Source organism: Fusarium redolens, assembly GCF_020744475.1.
Source record: "Fusarium redolens strain MPI-CAGE-AT-0023 chromosome Unknown BKA55scaffold_5, whole genome shotgun sequence".
Classification (NCBI taxonomy): domain Eukaryota; kingdom Fungi; phylum Ascomycota; class Sordariomycetes; order Hypocreales; family Nectriaceae; genus Fusarium; species Fusarium redolens.
In genome coordinates, this window is record NW_025763668.1 from 2,387,401 (window position 1) to 2,404,450 (window position 17,050).

A 17,050-nucleotide genomic window follows, 5' to 3' on the forward strand; every position below is an offset into this window, starting at 1 on the left:
AATCGAAGTGGGACGAAGGTGGGCAGTCGATTCTTAGGTGTCCTTAAGGATATTGAACAGAGGTTTTTGTCAAGGGAAAAGATTATCAATCAATCTATTCCAACTTTGAGTCGTGCCCTCGCGTACGGGCAAACATCGACTGAGCGCGTAACTGACTGACTGACTATGAATGTGTGAGTGAGTGTCCCGTCGACTTGGATTGAGGTGCTGTTCTGCGGGAGATCCCGAAGCGGGCTGCTCTGGTACGACTGACGACAGTGGCTGAATATAGCGTCACAGGTCTGAGGCACGAGCAGGGAGTAAAATTCGGGGGTGGAGGGGCATATACAAAAAGGAGAGAGAAACCGTTGAGGTTTTCGTACCCTAATGAATAGATGCGAATGGAGATAGCTTAGGTAGAGAGAGAGAGAGAGATAGGGCAGAGAAAAAAAGAGGAGAGTTCCAAGTTTGCAAATGGAATCTTTTGGTGGCTGTTGTAGGCATTTACTTGACTTCCAGTCCCAATGGAAGAAGGGGCCCTGCCGATTACGTCGGTGCTCACTGTTTTGTACAAGAGTCCACCAAAAGAGACAAGAGAAGAGCGCAAAAAATCGGGGAGAGAACACCAAAAAGCACCAATAGAACCTAGCTGTTGCATCATTTGGTTCCATTCCGTCGAGAAGCACAAGGCCTAGATTCCACAGCTTCCATTGGGGGAGACACCAATCCAAAATCCGTAAAAGATCGTCCATCTCTTTCTTGTATGTATCTTTCTGTTGGCTTTACTTTTTTTTTACGTCTACCAAAAACCGAAGTCAGTGCCATCCATGCTCATGCTCCTACGTACGTGCGCTCCCGCGCGATAGCTTAACACCAAAAATATTACCCAACATCGCTCACTCTGCACCATATCGATGTCACCGCTGATTAGCTCCTTAACAGACCATCCTCTCTAACTATTTAGGAAGCTCATCGTCTTTCTCGTTCTGGTTCTCCGGGACTCTTAACCGCGTCCGCCTAGCGTAGAAATATTCCGCTAATCCACAACGACCACAGACAAACATGCACCACCAACCAGGAAACCAAAAGTACAGATGCTACCATGAGGCGGAACGTTTTCTTCGGCCTGTATCCGGAATTCTATTCTTGACAGGCAGTGTTTCATGATCCCCTCCTCCAGATGCTGACATACAGATAACGCGCAGCGTACAGCATACAAGGCTCCAGCGTCTCATGATATCCAGCACACTGGTCATAACCCGGCGTATGGCTAAGCACGCAAATCCCCAGCTGTGGCATGTCCCCGGGACCCGGGAAGTCGTCACCCGGGGCTGAAGCAATTCACTCTTGCGTCCCTCCACTTGCTGGTGGCTCTATCACTTGTATGGATAGTGTGTTAAGCAGTGGATCACTCAAGACCTCTCGGCCGAGATAAACACAACAGGACGCCGCTTATTCTTCGTCTCTCGAGCTCACTGCTTCAATACTATACCTACAAGATACAAACTACAAGATACTCAGGCACAACCTCCCGAGACAAGACGCAACGTTCACCGAGTCACAGGTCCACACTCTCAATTCTTGGTATTTCTCAGACAGGAGACGATCAGCATCTTGGCCGTAGGGCACGGGAGCTTCCCTGAAAAGATTCCAAGTCTTGGGAACCAAAGCTCCCCAGCACTCAAAAGCTTAGGATGACATGCACGCCGTCTTATGCCCGCAGGCCCACCCGGTTGAATTCGACTCGAGAAATTGGACCCGTTCAATGAAGCGAAACCCCACGCAGATTGCACCCTCAATGTTGAAGCTGCTGTTGTTTCTCGCACCAGCCACCGCAATTAAGTCTTTGGTGCGGCATTTTCTCCGTCGCAAACCAACTGCATCTGTTATGCTGTATACTTGTGGCTTGCGTTGCTCTCGCTTCGACTGATATTGGGTCCTGCAGGGTCCGTTGATCAATCTCATTAAGCACCCCTCGCTGACGTTTCCGCCGGGTCCCTCGTGCACGGTCACGCTTGAATGCTTGATGGCGGGGTTTGACCACCGGCGGCTGAACAAATGCTTCTTTTATTTGGCTATCCGTTCTATAGGATGGCATGATCAAGCCGTTTAAAGGTCACGAGTTATATAAAACTTGGTCTTTTAGACTTTGGGCTTGGATTCAAGTCCACTTAACATGCCTTACGGAGGGGCAGCGTGCTTGACAACACAACAACTCCCACTACGACTCAGCATCTTATCAAGCTATCCATGTCTTGAGACTTTGATATTGGGTACCCACCGTATTGGACCTCACCGCAAACTGTCACAAAAGAACTTCCAATGCACGACCCAGATCTATAGCTGCACATGGCATCGACGAGCGGCATAATCGGCATCTCTTGTTGCACATATCGACATCAGAGTCAAACCACCAATGACCCAATTCCCGAGAAGTTTGTAGCACAGCTAAGCCCTTTACCTCAGACTCTCATGCACAAGAGTCAGGAGCCGAATCTAGAAGGCCTCGACAGGTGACAATCTCCCATTTGACTCAAAGCTGTAATACCCTTTTACCAATCACCCGCGGAACAAGTTTCATTCGAGGCCTGCAATGCACCCTCCTGCGATGTGATAACTCGTCCACCCCACAAACCGGTTTTGACTCACTTCTCAGCTTGGCCGCACGATTATGGTGGGTATTCTTCTCTCTTATTTTTGCTTCTTTTTTTGCGCGCTTGGTGTGTCCAACGTAGCAGCCCTAGATGTTCTATAATGTAGTAAAAATGAAGCAAAAGTGACGTGGCGCTCAGTTGCTTCCAAGACGACCCTGAGCGGGTCGTTTTTGCTTGTCAGTTGATGCTGATCCTGACCCCGGCTGCGGAACGGGAGTGGGGCGGTGAACGGACCCCGCGCCGGCCCAAGGAGCACGGTGCGGAGCTTTGCCGATAAGAACCAGGGTCAAGTCAAGCAAGGTACCTAGATGTCCTTACAATGGCAGCTTTTTAAGTGTCATTTATTAAGAAGATTTCGAAGATTGTTGATGCTCAGACTTGATTCTAGAACAAGAGGGAGAAAAGTACACCAAGTAATCATGTTAGGAAGCCTGCTCCTATAATGCAAGGCTGAAGCTGTATACGCCAAATATATTATCAAACAATTACGCTCTTAACCCATATACCCTTGTGTTATCCAATCTCTTTATTACTTGTATAAATCAATGATCGGTTTATCGTCTTGTGTTTAGTCGCTTCATTCTAAAACATCACCTTGGACGCCACGCTCAATAACCAGGCTGCATCTCTCCAACCGCCTTCGTCAGTTCCTGGAGGTGGAATGCGCTCTTCTGGGGCTGTCGATATGCCTGCCAGATGTCGGGAGGACCAGCTACGAGAGCGGCTGAGTTGAGAATCTCCTTCTTGAGGAGTCTCGTCACTATCATCCTCTGAATCCTCATCATCTTCCTCTACGGAGAAGAGGGACCAGACATTGCCGAACCAAGTCCCCGTGTTGGCTTGGCCCTTGCGCACGAGGCGTCGCACGGTAGCTTCATCATCTTGGGACAAGTCCTGCTCAAGCTCCTCGAGCTTCTCGTCGAGGTTGACGAAGTCAGGGCCAGGAAGGTCATTATTGACTTCTTGGTTAGGGAAGTAAGACCCATCGGCAGTCATTGAGAATTCCAGAGGTGAGTGGAGGAGACTCCTAGGTCGCGTCAAGCTATGGGAACGACTGTGAGTGCGACTAGGGAAGCGACTAGCATACGGAGATGCATCCTCAGCAGTGCTACCGCGACGACTAGCATGGCGGCTCGTAATCTCACGCTCGCGAGCAAGCTCACTCTCAAAAGCATCCTCATCGGGGTCCATCCCCCCCAGACTGGTAGAACTCTGACGCGAGATAAGCCAAGTCTGACCCTTAGACTCGCGAGCTTCGGAGCTCATGAGCGCGCCTGTCCTAAGCAGCCAATCGCTATCATTGCGATTACGCATGCTAAAGCTCATATCATCTTTGTGGCGTCTGGGCGTTGCGCGGCCAGAATGAGTCTTGTGTGATGCGCCAGCCGCGAGATGAGACGCGGATTTGCTTTTGGCGAGAGGTGTTGAGGGGGTTCGGGTATGGGACCTCGAGCGCGATGTTGTTGGAGAACGGGCGAGAAGACGCGGTGTTGAAGGAGCAGACTTTCCCTGAATATAGGAGGGAATTGGATGGATAGGCGAGTGAGGATGAGATGCGATGGCGTCGGCAATGAGTTCGTCGTCGTTGAGGGGAAGTTTGGCGGTCAAGGGCGCGAGGGAGAGATGGTTGAGGTTGGACGAGGAGCGATTCTTGCGACGAGATCGGTCGGCATGTTGATTGTATGCAACATCCATGATGGCGATGGTGTCGCTATCACTACAGATCAATGTGTTGCTGGTATTTTGAATAAACAATAGCTACTGGACAAGTAGTAGCCTAGCACGATACGTAGGTAGTTGAATGGTAGTGGTTGAGAGCAAATGCGGAGAGAAGTCAACGGTTCCTCAACCGGTAGCGGGCGATCGGCATGTGATGGCAAGAGCTACAAACAGAACGTGAAACTGGGAATAGTAAATCAGCACAAAAAAGACGGGAAATGGAGCAAGTTTAAGACGAGAAAGAGGAAGCCAATGGGGCCATTCAAATTAGATAAAAATAAGGCGATGAACTCTTTAATCGCCGAGGCCCGGGATAGTAACGAAAATCTAGGTTGGTCGCTATTGCCTGTGAAGAGCTGATCTAGACGGAAAAGAGAAGAAGTGATGCAACCTAAAAAGCTCTTTCCCCGGGCCCTTGATCAGAACTTTCAAAGATGGCGAGTACATGATCTGGGAGTTATAGCATGTATCTTTCCCACCAAACACCCCGCATCAGTACTTTACGCACCAGCCTAATCAGGTACCGCAAAAAATCTCGATTATGGGCATCGACACCAAATCTAGCAAATCCATCGCCGCTGGTTGCCCATTCCATCCACACCAAGAAAATATCACCACTTGCACGCTCGGCCTTGTCCGAAAGACCAGAACAGGTCGAACGACAGCTGCATACAGGCCTACAGTCTGCCCATTTTACACCACTGCAGTTACATCGACAGTTCCAGTGCTGTTGGTGAAGATCATCAGACAAGTAAAGCTTGGCCTCGGTGGTGAGGCGAGAAATAGTCAAGATGCGCAATCTTCGCAACATTCGATTTGGGCAATGCCAGCGCGAAAATGCCACAGCTGCGTGTTGGGATCCTGAGAAGGATCAGGTTCTTGTCGTAGCTCAACCATCAGAGTCCAGCTTTGAGATTGAGTTGCTGAGAATCTCTGGAGATCAAGACAGGTAAGTACACCATCTATAGAATAATGTACACATAATAGTCACTTACTCCATATAGCTCAGTCAGTACTGTAGCCAGTTGGGAGGCTCCTAGCCCAACACAAGATCTCCTTGTAGACAAGGTCATCAGTTTGCAGTATCTCAGTGGCTCAGCAACAACATGTCTCGTCTTCGAAGGTGGTGACATCGTCACAGTCCGAGAAGACGATTTCTCAGATGAAGGTGCTCACATTGAGATTGTTGGCTCTATCGATGTTGGTATTGCTGCTGCGCGATGGTCCCCTGATGAGGAACTCCTCATTGTTGTCACAAAGGAAAACAATGTCATCTTCATGGGTTCGACCTTTGACCCAGTAGCTGAGATCCCCATGACAGTCGAGGACCTCAATGCATCGAAGCACGTATCCGTCGGGTGGGGAAAGAAGGAGACTCAGTTCCAAGGCCGAGGTGCAAAGGCCATGCGTGATCCTACTATCCCCGAAAAGGTCGATGAGGGTTCACCTAGTCCTCACGAGGATGGTGCCACAACCATTAGCTGGAGAGGTGACGGCGCTTATGTGGCCATCAACTCGGTTCAAGAAGGTTCACGACGTGTAATTCGAGTTTACTCACGAGAAGGTGAGCTTGACAGTGCAAGTGAGCCAGTTGATGGCCTCGAGAGCTCTCTGAGTTGGCGACCAGCTGGAAACTTGATGGCTGGCATTCAGCGAAAGTCGAGCCAGATCGATGTGGTATTTTTCGAGAGGAACGGTTTACGGCACGGCGAATTCACACTTTGTTCTCCCTCTGAACCAGCAGAGGCTCATGAGAGAATACGTCTTGAGTGGAACTCAGACTCGACTGTCCTAGCGGTGATTTTTAAGGATATGGTCCAGCTATGGACTATGGGCAACTACCACTGGTACCTCAAACAAGAGATCCCTATCGAGGCTAGCTCGACATGTCTGTCATGGCATCCCGAGAAGGCTTTGCGCTTTGCTGCTACTTCAACAAACACGGTTGTCGTGACAGAGCACATTTTCTTTACAGCAAGGGGATCGTGCCATCCACCGCACGATAATGGTGCCGTTGCGGTGATCGATGGCGAGACAGTCAAGTTGACTCCTTTCCGAACAGCCAACGTACCGCCCCCTATGTCAATGTTCGATATCACAGTTCCTGCAGCGGCAGTCGATGTTACATTTGGCCGTGACAACACGTCCTTTGCGGTTCTTCACCGAAAGGGCATCGATGTTTATGAGTGGCCTGTCAAGAACGGTAGATCAATCAAGCCGAAGCTCTCCAAGAAGGTATTATTCGACGAGATGGGAAGCCCTGGGTACAATATTCTTCTGAGAATTGCTGCTGTAGCCGATGGTTTCAACTACTTCGGCTACGAAGAGGAGAAGGGTTTTGTTCAGCGATCCGTACAGGCTACGGGTGAGGGTGAAGCATCTGTCACAGATATCAACTCTCGGGAGGTTCTTGTCGTCACAACCAGTTATCAAGACGATAACTCATTCACTGGGTATGGCCAGGACAACTCAGGAAAGCTATTCCAGATCACCGAGTCTGGAAATGAGATGCTCCCTGTGCAGTTCCAAACACAGCTGCCTTGGTTTGAGATGAGTAAGGTTGACGATGAGATCGTTGCCTTTGGCCTCTCCAGGAACGGCCATATTTATGCCAATTCTCGTCTCCTGGCGAAGAACTGTACCTCCTTTATCGTCACACCCAGCCACCTCATCTTCACTACTAACAACCACTTGGTCAAGTTTGTTCACTTGTCCGCCAACGTCGATGGTAAGCTACTCTTTTGTATTTCGTGACTACCTACTAATGTCTTCTAGATCTTGAAGTCTCTGCAGATGACCCTGAGACCGACGAGCGTTGCCGCAGTGTGGAGCGTGGATCGCGACTTGTCACAGCTATCCCTGCTAACATGAGCATTGTTTTGCAGATGCCCCGTGGAAACCTGGAGACTGTCTTCCCTCGAGCCATGGTCGTAGCAGGTATTCGTAACCTGATTGACGAGAAGAACTACGCTCGAGCATTCTCGTACTGTCGTACTCAGCGCGTAGATATGAACATTCTCTACGATCATCAGCCTGAACAATTCTTGGCCAATGTTGGCCTCTTCCTCGACCAGATCCCAGACGTCGCCCATATCGATCTCTTCCTCTCTTCTCTCCGGTATGCTTTCTTATTTCAACCTTTCAGGACCATTACTAACCTAGACCAGTGCCGAAGATGTTACTCAGACCATGTATCAAGATACGAAGCGATCTACCGGCTTTGGAGCTGGTACAATTCCCTCTGACTTGTCGCCCGCACCACGGGGTTCTGCCGCAAAGGTCAATACAGTCTGCGATGCTCTTCTCGACGCCCTCCAGAGCCGCAAGGCCACCAACCTTCAAAATACCATTACCGCACATGTTTGCAAGTCGCCACCTGCACTCGATGACGGTCTTCTTCTCGTCGCTGAGCTGATGCGTGAGGACGAGAAGATTGCTGAAAAGGCAGTCGAGCATATCTGCTTCTTGGTCGACGTCAACCGATTATATGAGAATGCCCTTGGACTCTATAACCTTGATCTAGCCCTCCTTGTCGCTCAGCAATCACAGCGCGATCCTCGCGAATACCTCCCCTTCATTCAAAATCTGCACTCTCTCCCTGAGCTTAGACGCCACTTCGAGATTGATGATCATCTTGAGCGTCGTGTCAAAGCTCTTGGCCATCTCCAAGCAATGGATGTATTTGATGAGCTCCTTGCTTATACCACCAAACACTCCCTATACCACGATGCTCTCCGTCTATACCGCTACGACCCTCCTCGCCTTCGAGAGCTCACAGCCGCTTACGCCGCCTACCTTGAGTCCACATCAGCCTACCGAGAAGCAGGCCTTGCATACGAGTCACTCGAGAACTGGGCTAAGGCAACGAGCTGCTACCGAACCGCCGGCGCTACATGTTGGCAAGAGTGTCTTTACACTGCAGCTCAGCAGCAACCTCCCATGTCTGCTGAGGCTATGTCCGACCTTGCCAACAACCTCGCAGATGCTCTCTGGGAAGCAAAGGATTACTCTGCTGCTGCCACCATTCACCTCGAATACCTTGACTCTATCGACATGGCCGTTCGTTGCCTGTGCAAGGGCTACCACTTCGCAGACGCTATTCGTCTCGTTGTCCAACGCAACCGCCCTGACCTCCTCACAACCAGTGTCGACACTGGTCTCGCTGATGCGCTAGGTACAACAACTGAGTTCCTTGCTGACTGCAAGGCTCAGCTCAAGGCCCAAGTTCCCCGTGTTGCCGAGCTTCGCCGAAAGGCCATTGAAGACCCTCTGGCCTTCTATGAAGGAGATCGCGCTGGTGGTATGGACATCCCTGATGATGTCTCTGTCGCCGCTTCTTCCCGAGTTAGCACCAGCGCATCGCTCTTCACACGATATACAGGCAAGGCTGGAAGTGTAGGCACCGCTGGGACAGGCGTCAGTCGCGCCACAAGCAAGAACCGTAAGCGTGAGGAGAAGAAGCGCGCTCGTGGACGCAAGGGAACAGTCTACGAGGAAGAATACCTTGTTAACAGTATTCGCCGACTCATTGACCGTGTCAGTGCTGCTGCTCCAGATGCTGAGCGCCTTATCTTCGCGCTTGTGCGGAGGAACATGCCCGAGCGTGCGCGTGCTGCCGAAGCTCTTATGGCTGAGGTATCTGAGGCCTGCACAGCCGCGGTAGCTGAAGTGTTCAAGGTGCCCGAGGCAGATACCGAGCAAAAGAATGATGCCGAGCCAACCTGGCAGGCTACAGGAGGAGAAGCAGTATTGCAGGACTTTGTGATGGGGCAGGGCAAGAAGTTGGAGCCTCCGATTGTTAAGGGGGTTAAGAAGCTTACGCTTTTAGGATCATGATGAAAGTTTTATGTCAAAAGTTATGTTTAAAACGATCAAATACAACCAAGAAGTAAAATACGAACCTGCTCACATAGGAGGATTGGGTTGACATGTGGCAACTTAATTCTGGATTCAGAATTCTTGTGCCTCAATTCAGTTGAGGGCATCAGTTCTACACCAATATTCATTGACATATCGCAAGTCTGATATCGAATTCCAACAATAATTCACGATCTTTACGAGATTTCACTGTAATGAAACGTTTGATGAAGTGAAAACAACAAAATCCCCTTCGCCTCCGCTATGTCAAAATCCCAACTAAAAACTACCGAGCAAAAAGGCTAACTAAGTACGAGAATATCGAAAAAAGGGGGTAAGAAAATGCTGGCTTAGAGAGCCTTTGCCTCCTATATCCGTCCGTCCTTCCTAAGTCCATAACCATATTCCGTACTGACATATCGCGTTCAAACAATCTCGCATAAGGCGTTTCTTCTTCCCAGGCATCATCTCCATAAACATAGTGGAACCGATCTAGGCACATCAAGATATCTATACTCGATCATAAAACCAATGTGACTGACTAAGCGCCATTTGGTTGATCAGGTTGCTTATCGTCGTCGTCCTTTGGTGGCGGTGGTGGAGGTTGGTTTGCCTCTGCTTCTGCTTCTGCTTCTGCCTGAGCCTGAGCTTGTCGTGCCTCGTCTTCTTCGAGCTCCCTGAGAAATGCCGCGTCCTCGTCTTCCAAATCGGCTTCAGCGTCCACACCCTCCTCGCCGATGGGGTTCTCGGGGATGATGCCGTTCTGACGCTGCCAAACCTCTCGTCGAATGCGATCGTCCTTGGCTTTCCGTGCGCGCTCGACCTCCTCAAATCCCCCTGACTTCTTCAGCTTGCCGTCCGCAACAAAATTGGTGATTTCTCGGTGCAGTGGGTTGACCTGGCGCGTTGCTAGCTCCTTTTGCCGTAGCTTCTCCGCACGTTCGATGGCTTCCAGTCGATCTTCGTGGTTGGGCTGTAAAGCTCTCACTTCACCAAGAACACCTTCCTTTGCGGCGCTTTGATCGGCACTGTTGCCGAGGTTGATGAGGCCCTTGGAGAATTGGCGGGCGCTTCCAGCACTTGCGCCAGTGCCGTTGTCCTTCATTTGCTCCTTGGTAGCCTGCTCCACGAGAGTGAACGTTTCGGAGGCCTTCTCCAGATCGTCCCGCAGATCGACCAAAAGATCCTCCATAAGGCGAAGCTCGTCCCGCCCTTGGCACACATCCTCTAACTCCTTCTCCCAAATCTTGGTCCAAATAGGTTTCTCCTGAGTCATGTACTCTTCCATTCTCTTCAGTTCCTTGGTCAATGTTGCGATATCCTTTCCAACAGAATCCAATTGTCGCGGCAGTGGTCGGACACCACGGTGCACCACATCCTTTCGCAGATCCTCGATAAGGTCCTGAAGGTCGTCCACCTTACCAACCAATCGATCAGAGTCGCTGTTGAGTTGCTTGCGTCCACTGGTAACATATGAGTAACCAGCGTCGCCTTCGATGTCAGGAATGGCCGCCTTGGCTGTAGCAACCTTGACATTGGCAGCTTTGGCGCGAATGGTAGCCATTGAGTCTTGAATATCGGCCTGGAAATTGGAGTAAGTTTGTCGCATAATAGCCAGATCTCGTCGTAAGGTCTTCAATTCTCCAAGATGACTACTATCCAGCTTTCTTCCAGAGCTAAACTGTGTCTTTGCTCCGTCAGTCGAGTGAGAAGTTGATGGAGGTGATAGTGCCAGTCGAGCCATTTCGTTTGCAGCTTCTTGTTGTCGGTCTGAAACTCGTTGAAGAGCAGCTCCTTGATCGGTAACTGTTTGCTTGACATCCCGAACAATTTCGGTTAAGGATGCAATTCCATCGTCGATGTGTTTCTTGACTTCGTCGAGAGCCTCAACATTGAGCACCAGAACAGTTCGATCTTTGACATCTGCGAGGTCTTCCAATTCGTGTCGTACACCAGAAACTGGGTCTTGAATATAGATTTCAGGGAGATCTGCGCCGTTGTGTTGTGTATTCCAAGAAAACTTCTCGATAAATGCAAGTTGAAGTCGTCCGATCGTAAGCTCGGCGCGTCCCTCCGGCAGAACAAACTTCTTTACCTTGGACTTGTACTGGAGGAACAAGGTCAGATCCTTTGTGGGAGTTGGAGGGGGCGAATCTTGGAAGTAGGAGGTCTCGGCAGCTTTTTGCTGTGGTGTTGGAGCAACTTCAGGTTCGGCCTTTGGTTTCTCGACTTTCGGTGTCTCTGGTGCATCATCGCTGAAGAACATAGGGTCAGTGGGAGGCCCACTGAGCGTTGCGCTGGCAGCATATGCTTCGTCTGGAGTTTGAACCGTTGGGGGATCTGGTTTTGCGGGTAATTCTGCTAAAGATGATTCCTCAGAAACACTGTCTGGTATCCTGACGGGAGAGTCTTCGGCAGGAGCCGTAGTTCGCAGAGACTGGCTGGAGGTATTACGGTTGTGTCGTATAGACTGTCGGCCTTGAACTGCGCGCAGAGATTCGCGAACTTCCTTTCGTCCTCGGTTTGGCACAGGTGAATTCTGCGGTGGAAGAATCGGTACACCATTAGCACCTCCCAGATGCTTGGATATTTGATATTGAGAGTATCTGCGTGAAGCTCGTCTTTCGAGATCTCCACCCTTCTGCAGAGCTGCCAGGGCACTCGAGGTATTGTCGGGCGGAGGTGGTGGGGGCGGAGGGAACGAATCGATATTTAGCTCTCCTCCGGATGGCCCAGGAGGTGCTGGAGGTCCAGTAGGAATACTACTCTCGCCCTCTGGATAAGGTGGAACAACTGGCATACTTTGCATAGTGTTGCTAGAAAGAGAAGACTGTTCTGATATGGCGGATGCTCGAGATGATTCTCGCTGAGCATTAAAGCGACGCGGGGACTGGTTGGTACTGCCACTTGACTGACGCAAAGAATCAGTCGGTTGCGAATCGGGCTGGAACCCGTTCTCAAGACCCTCTTCTAACATATTGGTGAGTCCGCTGTTGCCGCTTCCAACGGTGCTAACGCTGGTTGCCCTGTCGGGAGGTGCATGGCCGTCGCGGTCCCGAGCTTGCTTTTGGCGGAGCTTCTGTTGTTTGCGCTTTAGGCCGTGTAACAGATTAATAATGATGTCCCGGATCCTAGGCAAGTATTTCTCCAGACTCTCGGCACTCGCCTCTTGGCTCAACGTCGCTTCGAGAATATGTCGCAGTAAATCGGGAACGTTTCCTAAATCAGATGTGTCAACGTGGATGGCCGTGAATGCGCGACACGCCATATTGAATTCATAACCCAAGCGCACGTAAACGTCAGACACTTGGCTATCGGTAGCTTGTCCGCGCGACCATTGTGTTAAGGTCTCGAGAAGCTGTTTTGTTGCGACGAGGAGGTGTGTGACGCTCTTTTCGATCTGCGATAGAGGCATATTGGAACCGCTGCCGGAACCCTGAGAGATCATGGAGCGTCAGCATCTTGCTTTGCAATTGGACATGGACGTGGGGCAGGGCTCGGCAGGGGCACAGTCTCGCCCACGCTGAGCATTATAGTATACTCACTTCACGATTCATCCTGCGGGAGCCGGTCGATTGTACAGATCTCGCTGAGGCGCTTGAGGCTCGTGCCTGGAGAGCCGGCGAGATGGATCGAACGGGAACATTTGGTGGTGGCCCTGGCTCAGCGCCAGGCGAGCGACGATGGGCGAAGGCGCGTTGAGAACCGGATGACGGAGCTTGCATGACGGACGGTGTATGCTCGGATATATGTATCTAAGTCGCGACGATATATTCGTTGTCGATGACGGTCCAGTGAGAGAATAGAAGTGGCAGCCTCCGTCGACGAGCAGGTGGCTTAGGAGATTAAGCTCGGTCGAAGTGCTTAATATACGGATTTTGGGTGCCTTCGAGGGGCAAGAGGCATCATCAAAACGAGCGGCAGGCAAAGCGGATCGCAAAATCGGTTGTTGTAGTACGAAAAAGGGAGTCGCAAAAAAAGATCGAGGCAGGCGATGTACCTGGTGAGAGTGCGGCTGACGCTGAGGAGAGAGGATGAATTGTGGGAGGAGAGTCGAACACTGTAGAGGGTGGATGGATGGATTGGATGGATGATGATGGTGAACGTTAGGTGGTGGGTGAAGGTCCCGTACGGGCTCTAGCGGGTACTAGATACAGCACGACATCAGTGATTCGACAGTTGAAAATAGGTACCAAGACCAGTGCCCAACCTTACCTGATCTTACCTTGATCCAGATGCAGATGACCCCTGTATAAGCACGTGCCACTTCCCATGGCGTTTATTCTACAACCTGGGAACTATGAGATCCAATTCTGGGGACGGGGGACCTATGAACCAACAATTTTAATGATCATGGGACTTTTTTTTTCGATAAGGCTTGGATATAGCCGTTTTAACATTCTTCAAAACCCGGTATCATAAGGCAAGGCACTAAATCTGTCGTTCGGAATGCTGCTAGCCAATCCAGTCACTTGCCATTTATTGTAACTAGAGGATAGGATGTCCGCATAAACGTTCATGAACTCGGCACAAATTGTGTTGATGCATAATGCAAACAATCTACTCGAGTTGCACTATTTTACAATGATATCATGGCAAGAATCAGCGCAAGCTATGCCAAGTCGTTTCATAGTTGGTACAATATATACCGCGGGACGGGCTGTCGGCTAGGAAACGGCTTACCGCTACCACGCCTTGGCCAGCCACTTTATGGATCTGGGGTTAATAAACTTGGCTATTGTTTCGAAAAACCAAACTGTTTCGTTAGGACAAGGAGGTTCTTGATAAATATTTCATTGCGGTCAATAAGTACGTTCAACGAACGATATGGTATCCTAAGTTCCTATCCTTAACGAATGGTGCTGTCCAAGCAATAAGTTCCCCTGTAAGATCATCAACTCCAGTACGCCATATTCATTATCCATTCGTGTATCTCGCTGGCGCCTCGTTTCATTACCATTCATATATCTTATGCCTCCTCTCCGAAGAGGGCGAATTGGTCGCCAGACACGGTACGAATACTGAGCTGGGAAAACCCCTTACCCTTTCGTCCATCAACGAGGTGTGGTGGCATCGACCCTCTTCCGTGCTCAACTACCACACCCTTACCCTTGAATTCTTGTGAACCCGAAATTGAGTTTGCAAAAAACATGCCCTCCCAAGATTCAGGAAAGTATAGCTCAACTTTGCCGCTGACCGATTCATGTTTGGAGTGAAGAACCGAAAGCACGGGTCTGGCCATGCTAATCTCAGCAACATCAGACCCTTCGGGAAGAACGATGTACGGATCGCTACCATCTGCAGGATCATAAGGTTTGACGGGAGGAATCGTTTCACCTATGGTTGCCAGGCTCGTCCACATGGGCTCCAGAATCGTCACCTGTGTGTCGCCGCTCTTTGTATTTGTGATGACAGTTGGTTTCATCTTTTCATTTATAGCCAACAAACTCGAGTCCAGCACTGGCCAGATTTGCAGCTTCAAGTCACCGGACTGCGATTTAAAGGATGCTGATGAGCTCGCGGCGACATCGGCCGTGATATCTCCAGACGCCGTGATGATATCAACTGTGTAGTCGCGCGGTGGGAACTCGCGATCTGGGCGAGCAGCCTTCTGAGCGGTAGTGAGTGGCTCATCAACCTTGACCGTGCCTGAAGCAGTGCGCACACGAAACGCAGCAGGTCGAACATTCTGAGGGTTCACTGGCTTGGGTCCAATGTTGGTGATGATATCCCCTGAGGCGGTTTCGATGTCGAGGAGGTCGTAGAGGGGATACCATCCCTTGACATCGCCGCTGGCTGTATGAATGCGGATTTCGCGGGAAGAGAGGGTGTAAGGAACAACTTCCTTGCCCTTGATCGTTTTGATACCAGGCGCAGTGACATGGCCACTGGCGCTTCGGATGTTGACCCCATTCTGAACTCCCAGGACGACCCCCTCTTTGAGTTTGACGTCAAGCTGCAGTGTCTCAATGCTAAGGTGGTTAAGGATAGTCTCACGGTGAGCCGAGATCGCGACACGGATTTGGATGCAAGGAGCCTTGTCAGACGAGTCCCAGTCGACTCTGCGTGGCACAATGAACTCAAAGGCCTGAGTTGTCTTGTTGAAGTTGGCCTTAACCCCGAGATCATCATGGTTGGAGATAACCTGCAGCTCAATGCTGGCAGACGAGGAATCTTCTATAGGCCGAAGAATGACTTCTCCAGAGACATGGGTGCTCCAGCCTTTAAGGTTGTCGGACTTGGCCATTCTTTGTATAATGCTAAGGTTGCGGTCAGGTTGAATATCAATTTCCTTAATGACTTGGGCGAAGCGGTGAGGCTTATCAAGGCAAGATCGCGAAGGAGTCCAGGCGAAGTCATCGCCGTCGTCGGTGGGTGGTGCAACGGGATCATTATCCTCGACTGGGTTTGAGTGTGACTAGGGCAGTTATGTTAGTCCAGAGATCGTATCGTATCGAGGTGAGACTTACGCCGTGTCTAGACTGCATGGTAAAGCTGCTGAAAATCATGAAAACGACAGAGAATATGAGAAGTGAAGCAAGGACTGTCTTGACTTTCTTCCTGACGTTCAAGTTCGAGACGGAATCTTTAAATTGTTGCCAACGTGAGGGTTGTTGAGCTGAGTTGGAGGGGCTGCTCATAGACTCCGGAGCATGATTAATCAAAGGTCTATTCTCCTCAGGCCGACCCATTGTAGCTGTAGAAGCAAAGGTCTGATAGTTATTCACTGTAGTTGGCGGCGAAGTTGTTGTAGGTGAGGGCGAATAAGCAGGGGGTGCGTCAACAGGATGAGCAAACAGAGGAGAAGCCCTTGGAGGAGAATGTGGCGTCAATGCAATGGGATTCTCCGAGCCACTCGCATCCTCGTGTGACAAGGCAGGGCTTTCAGGGTTGTGTCCAGAAGATCCTCCGGTATTTAACAACCTCCTCTCCCTCTCTGCTTCTTGAATCTTTGCATCGCGACTCAACTGGGTTGGGTCCTCGACAAGCACGTTTGGAACATGAGGTACGTTTTGTCCAGAGCGAGATGACGACGACTCAGACGACGCGTGGAAGTAACCGTCTGTTGGCGAGAGGGCATCAGGTTCATCGTCAGAGTCGGCGGAATAGAGATTGTCAGAGTAAGGAGCAGGCATTTTGTCTTTGTCTCGTTATGGGCGTATGATTGTTGACATGGGGCGTGTAAGACGGTGTAATTGATCCAGACGCACGTCAAAGACCCCTTTTTGTTGCAGTAAGAAGGAGGTTAAGGTAATGCGTACGTGGCACTATTCGCAAAAGGAATCTGAGCGTGCTCACGCCGGGTATCACCAGATTATTGAGGTAAAGAATGCCAGACGAGATGAGAGAAAGATGAAGTTGAGCTGCGGCGCGGATGAAGAAAAAAAGAGGGGAACGGGTCTTGCTTACAGCACCTCTCTTTTTGTTTCCTACAATCAGCCTATGACCATGGTTCTAGACTGGATATTCCTGCTCGGTTACGTTGCTTGTCTGTGATGCTTCTGATCATGTAACGACGTTGGCCGATCACGCTATTGCTCTTTTGGGGGCGAGCGTTGAATGTGCATATGAAGCGGCGTAATACTGCAAAAAGTCCGATCAAGCTATCGGTTTATCGTATTTTCTAACTTATGAGCCATGGGTATGTTCAATGCTTCCTGACTTTGCTAAATGGTATTCCCAATATCATGAATTATATATACCATCTCTACCTCAAGCCTCTCTTTTCTTTTCAAATTCAACTTCTCTTAAGCATCTTCCATTCCCTCGTCTTATCTTCCGTCTCCCACCAGAGCAAGGATCCTCTATCATCTTACAAAAGTTCCCCCAACCTTCACAAC

General features: G+C 50.2%; 4 protein-coding genes across 4 annotated transcripts; 1 reads left to right on the plus strand and 3 right to left on the minus strand.

Moving 5' to 3' along the window:
- Positions 1–3,215: 3,215 nt before the first annotated feature.
- BKA55DRAFT_688009 (uncharacterized protein) lies at positions 3,216–4,328 on the minus strand (the record flags this gene model as incomplete). The annotated part of the gene is made up of 1 exon (XM_046199157.1): positions 3,216–4,328. The coding sequence occupies one exon, from the start codon at positions 4,326–4,328 to the stop codon at positions 3,216–3,218; it is 1,113 nt and encodes a 370-aa protein (XP_046052425.1).
- A 442-nt stretch (positions 4,329–4,770) lies between these two features.
- On the plus strand, positions 4,771–9,413 carry BKA55DRAFT_639928 (IKI3 family-domain-containing protein). Its single transcript, XM_046197114.1, has 4 exons — positions 4,771–5,301; positions 5,357–7,080; positions 7,128–7,470; positions 7,520–9,413. The coding sequence occupies exons 1-4, from the start codon at positions 5,144–5,146 to the stop codon at positions 9,186–9,188; spliced, it is 3,894 nt and encodes a 1,297-aa protein (XP_046052426.1). The 5' UTR covers positions 4,771–5,143; the 3' UTR covers positions 9,189–9,413.
- A 6-nt stretch (positions 9,414–9,419) lies between these two features.
- BKA55DRAFT_304891 (actin interacting protein 3-domain-containing protein) lies at positions 9,420–13,382 on the minus strand. Its single transcript, XM_046185610.1, has 2 exons — positions 12,755–13,382; positions 9,420–12,645 (listed from the first exon to the last, which is right to left on the minus strand). Exons 1-2 carry the CDS (start codon positions 12,932–12,934, stop codon positions 9,751–9,753), a joined length of 3,075 nt encoding a protein of 1,024 aa, XP_046052427.1. The 5' UTR covers positions 12,935–13,382; the 3' UTR covers positions 9,420–9,750.
- A 796-nt stretch (positions 13,383–14,178) lies between these two features.
- Positions 14,179–16,345, minus strand: BKA55DRAFT_592412 (uncharacterized protein; the record flags this gene model as incomplete). The annotated part of the gene is made up of 2 exons (XM_046195387.1): positions 14,179–15,627; positions 15,680–16,345. The coding sequence occupies 2 exons, from the start codon at positions 16,343–16,345 to the stop codon at positions 14,179–14,181; spliced, it is 2,115 nt and encodes a 704-aa protein (XP_046052428.1).
- Positions 16,346–17,050: the final 705 nt, after the last annotated feature.

Bases quoted from the DNA above. Each gene is read 5' to 3' on its own strand.
- BKA55DRAFT_639928 (XM_046197114.1), top strand. From the start codon at position 5,144: ATGCGCAATCTTCGCAACATTCGATTTGGGCAATGCCAGCGCGAAAAT. The intron at 5,302-5,356 runs GTAAGTACACCA...TACTCCATATAG, and splicing joins ATCTCTGGAGATCAAGACAG to CTCAGTCAGTACTGTAGCCA. The intron at 7,471-7,519 runs GTATGCTTTCTT...AACCTAGACCAG, and splicing joins CTCTTCCTCTCTTCTCTCCG to TGCCGAAGATGTTACTCAGA.
- BKA55DRAFT_304891 (XM_046185610.1), bottom strand. From the start codon at position 12,934: ATGCAAGCTCCGTCATCCGGTTCTCAACGCGCCTTCGCCCATCGTCGC. The intron at 12,646-12,754 runs GTGAGTATACTA...ATGATCTCTCAG, and splicing joins CCCGCAGGATGAATCGTGAA to GGTTCCGGCAGCGGTTCCAA.